The sequence below is a fragment of the Saccharomyces mikatae genome (genome assembly GCF_947241705.1).
Source record: "Saccharomyces mikatae IFO 1815 strain IFO1815 genome assembly, chromosome: 2".
In the NCBI taxonomy this organism is placed as follows: Eukaryota; Fungi; Ascomycota; class Saccharomycetes; order Saccharomycetales; family Saccharomycetaceae; genus Saccharomyces; species Saccharomyces mikatae.
In genome coordinates, this window is record NC_079257.1 from 238,340 (window position 1) to 251,027 (window position 12,688).

The following is a 12,688-nucleotide window of genomic DNA, read 5'->3' on the forward strand; positions in this document are numbered from 1 at the left end:
TGCCATGTGGTAGGAAAAAATGCAGGCTTTCTCAATTCAACTTCTTTTCTTTTAAGTCGATGGGATCTCCACAGGTTTCCTCGTCATAATCACCTTCCTCTAATCGGTACTCTTTATTTAAAAAGGATTTGTGAAACGAAAATTTTAACAAGATCCACACCATCCGTATAGGTCCAAATTCTGGCCACAAACAATCAAGCAATTCAATGCGAACGCCCTTATTCGATGCCTGCCATATCAAAAAATCACTCAATCTAGAAACACCACTTGTCCTAATCAACAAATCTAAAGGTGGAACCCCGGCCGTATAAAGATGCGATTCCAATGCACTTTCATCTATAATGGCACCTTCCTTATGTTGAACTATTGTTTCTTTCATAGCATGTAAGATTTCTTCCCTGCCTGTATATGGGAAGCAAATATTTAACGTGGCTCTTTTATTATTCTTTGTAGTTTCTACAGCCACTCGAACATCTTCCAAGAGAGACTTATCCAATAAAGAAAGATCTCCAATGATTTTAATGCGTACCCCGTATTTACAAGCCAATTCTCCACGTTCTGTGATTTGTCGTATCCTTTCACGCGCTAAAGTCATCAATGATTCAACTTCACGTGAACTTCTCTTGAAATTTTCGATCGAAAAAGCGAACACTGTAGCTGTATCAACCCCTGCTTCATAACAAAGTTCTAAGATTCTACTCATACTAACAAATCCTGCCTCATGACCCTCTTTTACGTCCATTTCTTTCTTTCTGGCAAATCTCCTGTTTCCATCCATAATGAACCCAACATGTTTAGGCACGCAATTGGACACACGCAATGTACGCGAAAAGATGTTTTTTGTCCACTTTAAAACAAATGAATGACCCGGTATACCACTATCCGTTTCCATACCTTCTTTCTATCTCTGTCTACCCTATATATGCTGTTTTGGTTCTATTGAAAACTGTCATTATTAGGAAAATTTTTTTTCTTCATTCTATAGTATTTGTTGGCATCTTCGGGAAATGCCCGAGCGAGGGTAACAGGTTTAAGGGATTAGAAGATTAAAGTAAGATACATTATAATCTGTATAGACCTTTTACCATACAAGAAGAGAACCAATTAGCACGAATTGAGTACAATAGGACGATGTATCAAAGGTCTGGGGTTACTCATTATATTAGATTGCTTTCTCCTCGAAGATGCCGCCTTAAGTCCTCGTTTGCAGTTGCTTTAAACGCCGCCAGTAAGTTGGTAACTCCCAAGATTCTTTGGAATAACCCCATATCATTAGTCTCGAAGGAGATGAACACACTAGCCAAAAATATAGTTGCTTTGATTGGCTCAGGCCACCCAGTGCTCAACAAAGTTACGAGCTACTATTTTGAAACAGAAGGCAAAAAAGTACGTCCTCTGTTAGTGTTGTTGCTCTCGAGAGCACTTTCTGAAATTCCTTTAACAGAAAGAAATCACTTTAAAATTGACACCTCAGATGTTCCTGAGGACCCCATTTACTCCAAACCGAGTCAAAACCAACTATTTCAGCGTCCTTCAAATAGCATCTCCCCTCTTCATATCCTTCACGGTATTAAACCACTAAATCCCTTGACAAAGGGTCCGGAGCCCTTGCCAGAGGAAAATTTTGACAGAAAAAGAGGTATTTTACCCAAACAGAGAAGATTAGCAGAGATTGTAGAGATGATCCACACTGCGTCTTTACTTCATGACGACGTTATTGATCATTCTGATACAAGAAGAGGAAGACTAAGCGGTAATGCTGCTTTCACCAACAAAATGGCAGTTCTAGCTGGTGACTTTCTTTTAGGAAGAGCAACAGTATCAATTTCAAGATTACATAACCCTGAAGTTGTGGAACTGATGTCTAATAGTATTGCAAACCTTGTTGAAGGTGAGTTCATGCAGTTGAAAAATACCTCCACTGATGCGGACATAGAAACAATTGAAAATGGTCACAAACCACTTCCAATTCCCTCCAAAAATCTTGAAGTTAAAGAGCATGAATTCCGTGTTCCTAGTCGCCAACAAGGGCTGCAATTATCTCATGATCAACTGATAGAAACTGCATTTGAATATTACATACACAAGACATACCTAAAGACGGCTGCTTTAATATCAAAATCTTGCAGATGTGCTGCTATTCTATCTGGAGCATCGCCTGCTGTTATTGACGAATGCTATGATTTCGGTAGAAACCTTGGTATATGTTTTCAGCTCGTAGATGATATGCTTGATTTTACTGTATCTGGAAAGGATTTAGGGAAGCCGTCAGGTGCAGATCTAAAACTAGGTATTGCTACAGCACCAGTTTTATTTGCATGGAAAGAAGATCCATCCTTGGGCCCATTAATTTCACGCAATTTTTCAGAAAGTGGCGACGTTGAGAAAACTATTGCTTCTGTTAGGCTGCATAATGGTATAGCGAAGACGAAGGCACTGGCAGAGGAATATAGAGACAAGGCCTTACAGAATCTACGAGATTCTCTTCCTGATTCTGATGCCCGGTCTGCCCTAGAATTCTTAACTAATAGTATATTGACAAGAAGAAAGTAAAGTTCGAAAGGCATAGGAAAACTAAAAAGGCAAAGATCATAGTATCAGATTATTATATAATTCTATATGTAAATAGTTTCTAATTCTTTAAAGAAAGAAAAAGGTTCACAAAATTTGCGAGTCAGGCAGGTGGCAAAAATGCAGCAAACAGGACAGTTTGTAAGGGTATCCAAAATACCAACCAGTATATGTAAAACTTGACTATTCTGTCATCACCCTTCGGATTCTCCATTTTTTTTTGATCTGATGTTTTGACCAATCTATCAGCCAAATACCAAAGATGTAGTGGTAAAAAGGAGGCTATACGATTTAGAATTTGAACGTGGGCAAAGAAACATACTATGACGATTAATGCTCTGGCAATCCATACGAGAGCCTTCAAATTATGGAAGGGGTAAATCTCGCTAAAATATACGGAGGAATAAATTAGGATAATAATGTTTGGTACAGCAAGCAAAAAATTTGGAATATTATTTAGTGTCCAGTATTTCATGAATCCAACTCCCCAATAATGACCCTGAACATAGGAATACAGAGAAGTTTTGGTAACAAAAAAGTTTGGTAACAATTCAGATTTACACCATTCACCTCTTTGGGGGCAGAATGTCTTATATGGCAGGTAATATTGCTGATATAGTAGAGCGGAAAGCATTAAAGATCCTGATAATAAGGGAAAACAAATTGCTTTTACTAATTTCCGGTTCTTTATTAGTTCAATAAGATCAAACACAAAATAAATCCCAAGTAGAACACAGTTCGAACGATTCAGGGATGCTAAAGTGAAGCAAGTCATACTGATAAAAGAATAAGAAAACCAATATCTCCATGGAATATCGAATCTACCTAATACAGGTATAGAAATGGAGCATTCACGGCTCCAAATTCCAACAAAAGTCAAGAAAAATGATAGCGGTTCAGAATATATGCTTGTTAAAAATCCAGCAGCGCTAGTTAAGAAGAATAACAGAGATGTCTTTCTAGCTATACTTCTGGAAAATTGTGATTGCTTTATATTCTGACTGAACATTTTCTTGGTTAAAAAATATAAAACAACACCAGATAAGTAAAACAGAACGTTTTCGATTGCGACTGCAACTTTCAACACATGGTAGACGTTTTTGTTATTGTTCTTGACAAAAAATCTTACGAGGGAAGGCCACAGTTGAGAAAACGCATATTCATGTTCAAATTGGGGCTTACCATTTTCGGAAGTCATGTTTTTTATAAAGAAGACAGTATCCCATGATAGCAGCTTATTCCAGAAATATTTGTTCCAGTAATTGTTGATCTCAGAAGGAGAAGAACAAAGTTCATTCAATAAAAGTAATGTTGATGTATCGAACTGCCTAATTGGAGTCAAAAACACCAGCAGGTACTGTATTGAACGGAATAGTACGAAATAAAGTGTTAATCCCGCAAGCATCTTATGTTTTAGCTCTATTCTGCCTCCTCTGCTTGGAGCCTCTCTGTTTTATGTGTTTTTTTTCAGATGGTGAGGCTTACTTTACTTTTAACTAAGCCTTGAAAAAAAAGAAAGTTTGATCCAAAAGGGATTTTCTATTTTGGGTATATAAAAGACTGACAGAAGGCTCGTGCAGAAAAGGCACTTACAATAGCACATTGATTACTCTGATTAAATATAAGAATAAGTTACATCAAAAACGAGATATGGGACTTATTTCATACGAAAATGAGACAGCGAACGAAGATATAAGGATATATGGCAATCATGTTAGCAAGTTTGTGGGTAGCTACTATTCTTACAGTGGATCTTCTTGGGAGTCGGGACGATGGATCTTGTTTGTATTATTCATTGCTGCGATAGTGTTTATACTGTTTTTCACTTTTTTGGCTAATAGGAGAAGACGAAGGATGGGGCGTGCTCCTATAAGAGGTACTGCGTGGTTAACTCCACCTTCATACAGGCAGTCTCAGCAACAATACACTGGGACTGTACAGCAGAGAACAGATGACTATGTTCCGGAATATACAGAAAGAGCAAACGAACATGATCTTGGTTACTATGATGAGAGGGGCGAATTTCATCCTAATGACAAGGCCGCGTGTGTGGCACCTCCCCCATTGGTACAAGAATGTTCATCAGAATCTGCTAATTCTTTACAAAGACCTCCCGCTGCTGTGGTTCATCGAACTGCCTCTTCAGAGATGGAGTACGATTTGACAAGACCAAATAATGGGCGAGCTCCGGTTGTAGGTGACACCGTAGAGCAATTGGAGAGCTTTCCAGGCGGAAATGTAACGCAGGAACTTACCCCTCCGGGCAGGGCAAAAGTAAATACAAAGTAATGACCTGAGTGTTTCTACCTGTAATTCCAATCATAACTGAGTCACAATATTTTACAACAAGTAATTTTCTAATAGCTAATCTCTATAATTTTTATTTTAATTTCTAATCTACTTCAAGCTTACGGTCATTGAAGTTTTATAGTATATATTCAGTACACTATCTAATCTCAACATTATTCTTTCAATAGTAAATACATCTTCTAACCCATCGCACGGCGTGATGATAAAGGGAAAATGCGCGCGGGATTCATGAAGACGGCCAATGAATTAAGGGAGACAAAGATAATATATCACATCACATCATCATCAATGATATAGCGGAAACAGGATATAAATACGGGTCAAGGAAATCAGTAGACATTTTTCTACGGTATTGCCATTGTTCTTTCCATTGGGCCAGTTGAGTAAGCAAAGCCGCTACATTAAGAGCAATATTTTCAATTTATTATATAGCATGAGTTTGAGTAAGTATTCTAAACCAACATTGAACGATCCCAATTTATTTAGAGAATCTGGTTATATTAATGGCGAATGGATTAAGGGTACTGATGAATTTTTTGAGGTTGTAGACCCTGCATCTGGTGAAATTATAGCAAAAGTCCCTGAACAACCAGTCTCTGTGGTTGAAGAAGCGATTGATGTTGCCTACGCAACTTTCAAGACTTACAAAAATACAACACCAAGAGAAAGGTCCAAGTGGCTCAGAAACATGTATGATCTAATGCTTGAAAATTTGGACGATTTGGCAACGATCATTACTTTAGAAAATGGTAAAGCCTTAGGAGAAGCCAAAGGAGAAATCAAATATGCAGCCTCGTATTTTGAGTGGTACGCCGAGGAAGCACCTCGTTTATATGGTGCTACTATTCAACCTTTGAACCCCAGCAACAGAGTTTTTACAGTGAGACAACCTGTGGGTGTATGTGGTATTGTTTGTCCTTGGAATTTCCCAAGTGCAATGATTACTAGGAAGGCTGCTGCTGCCTTGGCTGTAGGCTGTACAGTAGTAATTAAACCAGACTCTCAAACGCCATTGTCTGCTTTGGCAATGGCTTATTTGGCTGAAAAGGCTGGCTTCCCAAAGGGTTCATTTAATGTTATTCTTTCACATGCAAACACACCAAAACTTGGTAAGACATTATGTGAATCGCCAAAAGTCAAAAAGATTACCTTCACTGGTTCTACAAATGTTGGAAAGATTTTGATGAAGCAGTCTTCGTCTACTTTGAAGAAACTATCTTTCGAACTGGGTGGTAACGCCCCATTTATTGTTTTTGAAGATGCCAATTTAGATCAAGCCTTGGAACAAGCCATGGCTTGTAAATTTAGGGGACTGGGCCAAACCTGTGTGTGTGCAAATAGACTTTACGTTCACTCGTCTATAATTGATAAGTTTGCCAAATTATTGGCTGAGAGTGTGAAAAAATTCGTAATTGGACATGGTTTAGATCCTAAGACCACCCATGGTTGCGTTATTAACTCCGATGCTATTGAGAAAGTTGAAAGACATAAAAAAGACGCCATTGACAAAGGAGCAAAAGTTGTACTCGAAGGAGGGCGTTTACCTGAGTTGGGGCCCAACTTCTATGCTCCTGTTATATTGTCACACGTTCCATCAACAGCTATTGTCTCTAAGGAGGAAACTTTTGGTCCATTATGTCCAATTTTTTCATTTGACACTATGGAGGAAGTTGTTGGGTATGCAAATGACACTGAGTTTGGTTTAGCTGCATACGTTTTCTCCAAGAATGTTGACACTTTGTATACTGTATCTGAAGCATTGGAGACTGGTATGGTTTCCTGTAATACTGGTGTTTTCTCGGATTGTTCTATACCATTCGGTGGTGTCAAGGAATCAGGATTTGGAAGAGAAGGTTCACTATATGGTATTGAAGATTACACTGTTTTGAAGACTATCACGATTGGTAATTTGCCAAATAGCATTTAAAGCAATAGCTTCATAACGGACGATACTTAGAATAGAACAGTGATTTCAAAGTGAGTATATATACATTTTCCATATGTACACACTTTTCATACATAGAAGTTAAGAATTACTAAAAGTTTGTGAAAGAAAAATATTTAATGAATTTATGAACTCTTTTGGATTTTAACCGTTGAGTAGTGAGAGTATGTATAAAGAACCACGTGTGTGTGTCATTGGGTGTATCTGGTATGAAAAATTAAAACCTTTCCTTTCTCAATGATTCATGAGTTTTGTTTTGAACAGCATTCTTCACCTTTATTTTGGACCTCGCTTCATATACTTTTCCTTGTAAATCCAATCTGAGCCTAGTAAATTTGCACCTTTTTTATCAGCTATTCTAAACCATGCAGCAGCTCTCGCTAGATCCTTTTTCTTAATATTTGAAGTTTTGGACCAAATTGTCCCACTTAAGCACATGGAGTCTACATGGCCTAATAAGGCGGCTTTTTCTAAAAATTTCAAACCTTTTATCTCGTCAGGATGATCTGTTCCAAGACCCTTTAAATATGCCATACCACATTCATATAAGGCAGGCGCAGTTGGTTCAGGCGCTATATCCGGAATATCATCTATAGAAATGAAATTCAGCGGGTTTATATCCAAATCAAGAACTTCAGCGGCAAATGATTTGATGTCAGTGGCAGCCATCAAATACCCTAGTGATAATTTAAGATTCTTGTCGACTCCGCAACCATGTCGCAGAGCTAACCCGTATAATAGAAATGCAGTTTTATTACCACGCGCACAGGCTCTCTTCAGTCGTTGTGCAGATTCTTCAAGTTTACCTTGATGACGCATGGTAATTGCTTGTCCGATGTGTAAAGATTCATCATTATCGTAAGGTTCTTGATGAAATTTAAGCTTTCCGGACTTTTTTGTTGTGTTCGATTCTTGTTTCCTGTGGTTAAGAGTATCTGTATAGTGAGCCTGATCATTAGGTACCATACTGTCCAGGGATAGTGTTCTTCTTATAACTTTTGGGCAATTGGGTTTATTTGATTGTCCTGTGAGAGCACTTAGCTCCTCTGTTCTTAAATCTTTTTCCATTGTATGGAAATCTGAAAAAGTTCTCAAATGAGTCCTATTTGGACGTACTTTACTGTTCGTTTTCTTTTCAGTTGCTGATTGAGGTGATGATAATGTTCTAAAATGGAAAGTTGGGTTTGGAGGGAAAATATACTTCGCCAAATGGGGGCTATAATTATTAACAGTATTTGAAATTGGCTGAACTTGGGTATTTTCACCGGAAAAATCCAATAGATTAGTGGCAGAGTGTATCGGGCTTGATCCCTCGGACTCAAGATCTTTTTTATTCTTTGCCCTTGCCCTAGGAGATTTGAACAGTTTTTTCAAAGAACTTAGTGACGATTTTTTTTTATGAGTTTTATATGGCGGTGTTGGAGGCACTGAAATGTCACTTGTCATAGTATTTGGCTTCGTTAGTGTTGAAGTAGATGAACTAGACCGCTTTGGAGACGACTTAACGGGTGTTGTATCACTCTTTGTTGATTTAAGTTTAGCAAATGACGAAGATTCACTTTCAAAAGAAGATTGAGTTTTCGGTTTCGATAGCTGTCCAACTTCAGAAAAGGAGGTATTGGTACTTGTCGAACTTCCATTCCGATGAAGACAAGTGCTCCTCTGAGCAGGAACGAACTCATTAGGGCTGCCTTGCTTCTCAAATTTCCAGTCGTTTTTCATGGAATTATTGATATTATTACTATTAATTTTTTTAATATTCTTATTGTCGTTATCGCTTGATAAGAGCATTGGGTATAAATGATGTAGTCTGGTATTTTCAATTCTATAATTTTCGAAGTTAAAAGAATTTGGAGTGTTCGTACCTCTAGTGTTGCTATCATAATTTGGATATTTATAGTCTCTCTCATTTCTCTTTATCTGAGGATTCGAGATATTAAAAGTTTCAGAGTCATAATCTTCCTCGACAATATAAGAGTATCTTGATTTCTTAGGCATATGTCTTTCGACTTTGCAGGAAGAGAACTTGCCTCTCAAACTGGAATCCTTTTCTTTTAAGCTGTCTATTATAAGAGAACGATCTCTGGCTTGTATATACGTTGGCGAGGGATTTGATCTATACCTTAACGATGGGAATTCTGACGCAGGCATACATAGGGTCGGACCATTTGCCTGTGACAGCTGTGAATTTCTCAAGGCGTTTTCTTCTTCTAGCAAGGCTTCTTGCAGAATGAGTTCATCTTCCAAACTAAGATCTAATTTATCCAGAAGTCTCTCTGTAGTTTGAATAGATTCAAATGAAATGCTACTTTTGTTTGAATGAGCATAGCTAAATTGTGAATCCATTGATGACTCAAAGCTATTATTAAGTGGTAAGCTTTGTGAAACCTCTGTGCTATCGGTTTTTCGTTCCTGATCCTTGCTTCTGATTCGATCCGTCCACGACGTGTTCTTTATATTCTGGTTCATTACTTTTTCGTGTGACGTAAAAGTCCGTTTGTTTTTCTTAAATTTTCTGTTTTTTTCTCGAGACTGCTCTGACTTTCACCTATATTTAGCATTGAGCCAGAGAATGTGCTAGTCGCAGAGATCAACGGCAGCAGAAGAAAAGTCACTTAAGAAGGAATCTTTTTTGATGTTTGTATGTAATACAATAGAAGGCTCTTAGAAGCACGATGTCAGATAAGGTGATTTGATAATCAAATTCAGCAACGGTTGCACTGTTGCTGCTCCTCTTTGTCCGCAAAATTCTGTGATAGTCGGTTCAACGCGGAGAAACTTGCGCAGACTGCGTAAAGGCATGGTGGGGCTCAAGGAAGTGACAGCGGGTGTCTACGGAGCCTTCTAAGTGCAGCGATGTGGTGTTGCGTTCACGCACTATATGAGACGCGTTAACTTTTCCAGGTGTTACTTATAGGTTTACGGTACGTTACAGTAGCGCTAGCTTGTAATGGCGTTTTAAACTGTTACTTATATTGAACTATAGCTGTACCAGAATGGATTTTTTCGAAATAGGATATGATTGCTATTAGGTGGACCGAACCGTCTAAAAACATTACGGCTATGTCATTCGCCATTTGCCGCATCTATATTTCTTTACAAAGCAAATTAACGAATTGTAAGAGTCGATCCGACGTTTTATGCCTTCCTTGAATAAATAAAAGGCTTGGAATCTTCGGCTGTTTTGAGTTCTCTGAATATGATTTCTCTGAATATGATTTCCTAGAAAAAGAAATTTAAGATGTCAGTTGATCACATACTTCTAGTTATACAAGATCTCCTTTCCGTAGCGAATATGGCTATTCATTGCTCCAGCACGACTTGATATCAATAATCTGTATTTCTCTTGTTGCATCGTGAAAGTATAATAGCACCATTTTTAAAAGGTTCTTCATTGACTTTTTAAGACAACTGAATCTTCAAGTTTCATTATAGAGGCATTATCTGTAGAATATTATTACTCAATCGGAAAGAATCGTCTTTCGAAGTGCTGTTGGCTTGACTTCATTGTGGATTCGGCCATAGTCAATAACGACGGAAAATTTCGTGGCTAAAAAGTAGTGTCCCATTGATTCTGAGATTTTTATAATCTTTACGCCTGCTAAAAAGAAACATCAATTATACCTGTAACGGTGACCTTAAAACATAAATTATAAAAAATTTGAATAATATGCAAATATATATACTATCTATTTTTTATGGTAAACTAGGACTACTTAGGTGGACAGACGAATAGTATAGCAAGATCTTATGATTATGTTTATATTGGTATGCTTGGAACACTAGCCTATCTGCTAGTCTGCATACGAAGATTTTGAGCGCAATAATGGGCCATACTTATAAAGTATGAATGGAATGATAGCTAGACCCAATGTGAAAAACCCAACCAAGGAAGAACCCCACGCCACTGGATAATTTTTGGTAGCTAAATTATCATACATTGCCTTACCGAACAATGGAAAAGCACAAGCAAATGAGGCACGGCAAAAACCATTACCGGCAAAAACGGATGCAACATACTTTGGATAACATGTAGCCAAGTATGCAAAAGTAGCTTGGAAAATATTAAAGACAGCTAAAACAAAAAAAACCTCTGAGATGACTGGTAAAATCCAATGAACTCGAGCAGTCCAACCAAATAAGAATAAAGATAACGGCAAACTCCAACAAACACACATTGCTACGATTAAAAAGGCTTCCGGAGTAAATGTGCCATTCTTAAAACGTGGCACAATAATTCTAATGTTTAAGAAAGCAAATAAGCCATATGCAAACACACAACCCACGCAGAATCCCATATAGGCCAAGCCTACTTCAATCAAGCTGAAATGGTAGACACCAATAAATACAATAGGGAAAGCTTCAAAGAATAAGTAGAAACAACCATAAGCGACGGCAATGTAGAGATCAAAAGCTAATATAGCGGGCTCCTTAATAATCATTTTGAAAGGCCGGTACAAGGTATCGATAAAAAAAGTTCTTGCATCCATTTCTCTATCTATTTTATCCTGTTTAGTGTAATACCTGTCATCTCCAGTTTCTTTTCTCAATTTCAGAGCACGGCGGTAGAGAATGTTATGGTGCTGTGTTTCAGGGAATAAAAATGCTAACAAGATAAAAGTAGCAGCACTTAACCACATTAGTAGCCAGAATATGAATCGCCAGTTTTTAGCATCAACCATAGCGGCACCTAGCAGTGGAGCCAAGACTGGTGCAGCAACAGCACCGGCAGACCACATGCCCAAAATGAGAGGAACCATTTCTGGTGAGATGATATCTGCTACAGTACCACCACCAGTCGCCAACGACGGGCTGCACAATATACCGCTTATAAAACGCATGACGATTAAACCGCCAATATTATGCACAGTAGCACAACCAACTTGAAATATCATGAAGAAGAACAAGGTCACCATATAAAGATAGAGTCGGCCATAGCGTGCAATTTCTGATAGTGGTGAAAATATGATGGGACCTAACCCATATCCAAGAACATATAAGGAAAGATTTAGGGTCGCAACCACATGCCCTACGTGAAATTCTTCTTGAATATATTCCTGCCCAGGCGTATAAATGGAGGATCCCATGTATGTGACGCAAGTAAGTAACATGACTTGGAATATGACCAATGATTTTTTTGGGACTGACCAATTTTGCGGGTTTTCAGCGTCAGATGGACCATTCCAATATACTAGGAAAGGGTCGCTTTTCTCGATTTGAGACTTACTAGAGCCTGAACTAATAGAGGATGCAGAGCTCGATGGATCAGCGCCGCATTCTACATCATATTCGGCTTTATTTTCCTTTTTTTTAGTATACTCAGGCTTTCTATTTTTATCCTCACAGGCACTTTGTAAAATTTCTGTGTTGGAAACTATACCCAAGTATTCTAAAAGGTCAACGATGATAGTGTGTCTATATGTTGAAGTGTACACCATAACGAAAAAATTTTCTGTGCAGATATTTTTTTGTAATTATCTTGCTATGACGGTTAAGATAATGTAATGATGTACATTTTCGACCTCATAAAGAACTGTTTAAATGCGATTTACGTTTTCTTTCATTCCTGTTTTATTTGACTAATGGGCGAATTAATTAGTCAGATTCTTGTGATGCCAATTGTGGGCATGGTATTCAATCATATGATATCATGATATTTGACACTGTTATCGCTCCTTACCTAAGCAATATCCTTTTTTTTTCTTTGCGCTTCTCTTTCCTTTCCTTTCAATTTCTCTATGGTCTTTCCCGGAAACGTTCTTGCGATTATTGTAAAGAAAAAGCGTAGGGCATTCTTCACTTAGTAATCATCACAGGAAAGGTATCTCAAATAAAGAAGCTAACCTAGTTGAGAAATCTCTA

At 37.9% G+C, this 12,688-nt stretch overlaps 7 protein-coding genes across 7 annotated transcripts; 3 read left to right on the forward strand and 4 right to left on the reverse strand.

Moving 5' to 3' along the window:
- Positions 1-31: 31 nt before the first annotated feature.
- RER2 (ditrans,polycis-polyprenyl diphosphate synthase) lies at positions 32-892 on the reverse strand (the record flags this gene model as incomplete). The annotated part of the gene is made up of 1 exon (XM_056222463.1): positions 32-892. The coding sequence occupies one exon, from the start codon at positions 890-892 to the stop codon at positions 32-34; it is 861 nt and encodes a 286-aa protein (XP_056080362.1).
- A 239-nt stretch (positions 893-1,131) lies between these two features.
- Positions 1,132-2,553, forward strand: COQ1 (trans-hexaprenyltranstransferase; the record flags this gene model as incomplete). The annotated part of the gene is made up of 1 exon (XM_056222476.1): positions 1,132-2,553. The coding sequence occupies one exon, from the start codon at positions 1,132-1,134 to the stop codon at positions 2,551-2,553; it is 1,422 nt and encodes a 473-aa protein (XP_056080363.1).
- A 121-nt stretch (positions 2,554-2,674) lies between these two features.
- On the reverse strand, positions 2,675-3,976 carry GPI18 (GPI-anchor transamidase GPI18; the record flags this gene model as incomplete). Its single annotated transcript, XM_056222487.1, has 1 exon — positions 2,675-3,976. One exon carries the CDS (start codon positions 3,974-3,976, stop codon positions 2,675-2,677), a length of 1,302 nt encoding a protein of 433 aa, XP_056080364.1.
- A 245-nt stretch (positions 3,977-4,221) lies between these two features.
- RCR1 (Rcr1p) lies at positions 4,222-4,860 on the forward strand (the record flags this gene model as incomplete). The annotated part of the gene is made up of 1 exon (XM_056222498.1): positions 4,222-4,860. One exon carries the CDS (start codon positions 4,222-4,224, stop codon positions 4,858-4,860), a length of 639 nt encoding a protein of 212 aa, XP_056080365.1.
- Positions 4,861-5,314: 454 nt separating this feature from the next.
- On the forward strand, positions 5,315-6,808 carry UGA2 (succinate-semialdehyde dehydrogenase (NAD(P)(+)); the record flags this gene model as incomplete). Its single annotated transcript, XM_056222509.1, has 1 exon — positions 5,315-6,808. The coding sequence occupies one exon, from the start codon at positions 5,315-5,317 to the stop codon at positions 6,806-6,808; it is 1,494 nt and encodes a 497-aa protein (XP_056080366.1).
- A 294-nt stretch (positions 6,809-7,102) lies between these two features.
- DSF2 (Dsf2p) lies at positions 7,103-9,295 on the reverse strand (the record flags this gene model as incomplete). Its single annotated transcript, XM_056222520.1, has 1 exon — positions 7,103-9,295. The coding sequence occupies one exon, from the start codon at positions 9,293-9,295 to the stop codon at positions 7,103-7,105; it is 2,193 nt and encodes a 730-aa protein (XP_056080367.1).
- A 1,325-nt stretch (positions 9,296-10,620) lies between these two features.
- FLR1 (Flr1p) lies at positions 10,621-12,264 on the reverse strand (the record flags this gene model as incomplete). The annotated part of the gene is made up of 1 exon (XM_056222531.1): positions 10,621-12,264. One exon carries the CDS (start codon positions 12,262-12,264, stop codon positions 10,621-10,623), a length of 1,644 nt encoding a protein of 547 aa, XP_056080368.1.
- Positions 12,265-12,688: the final 424 nt, after the last annotated feature.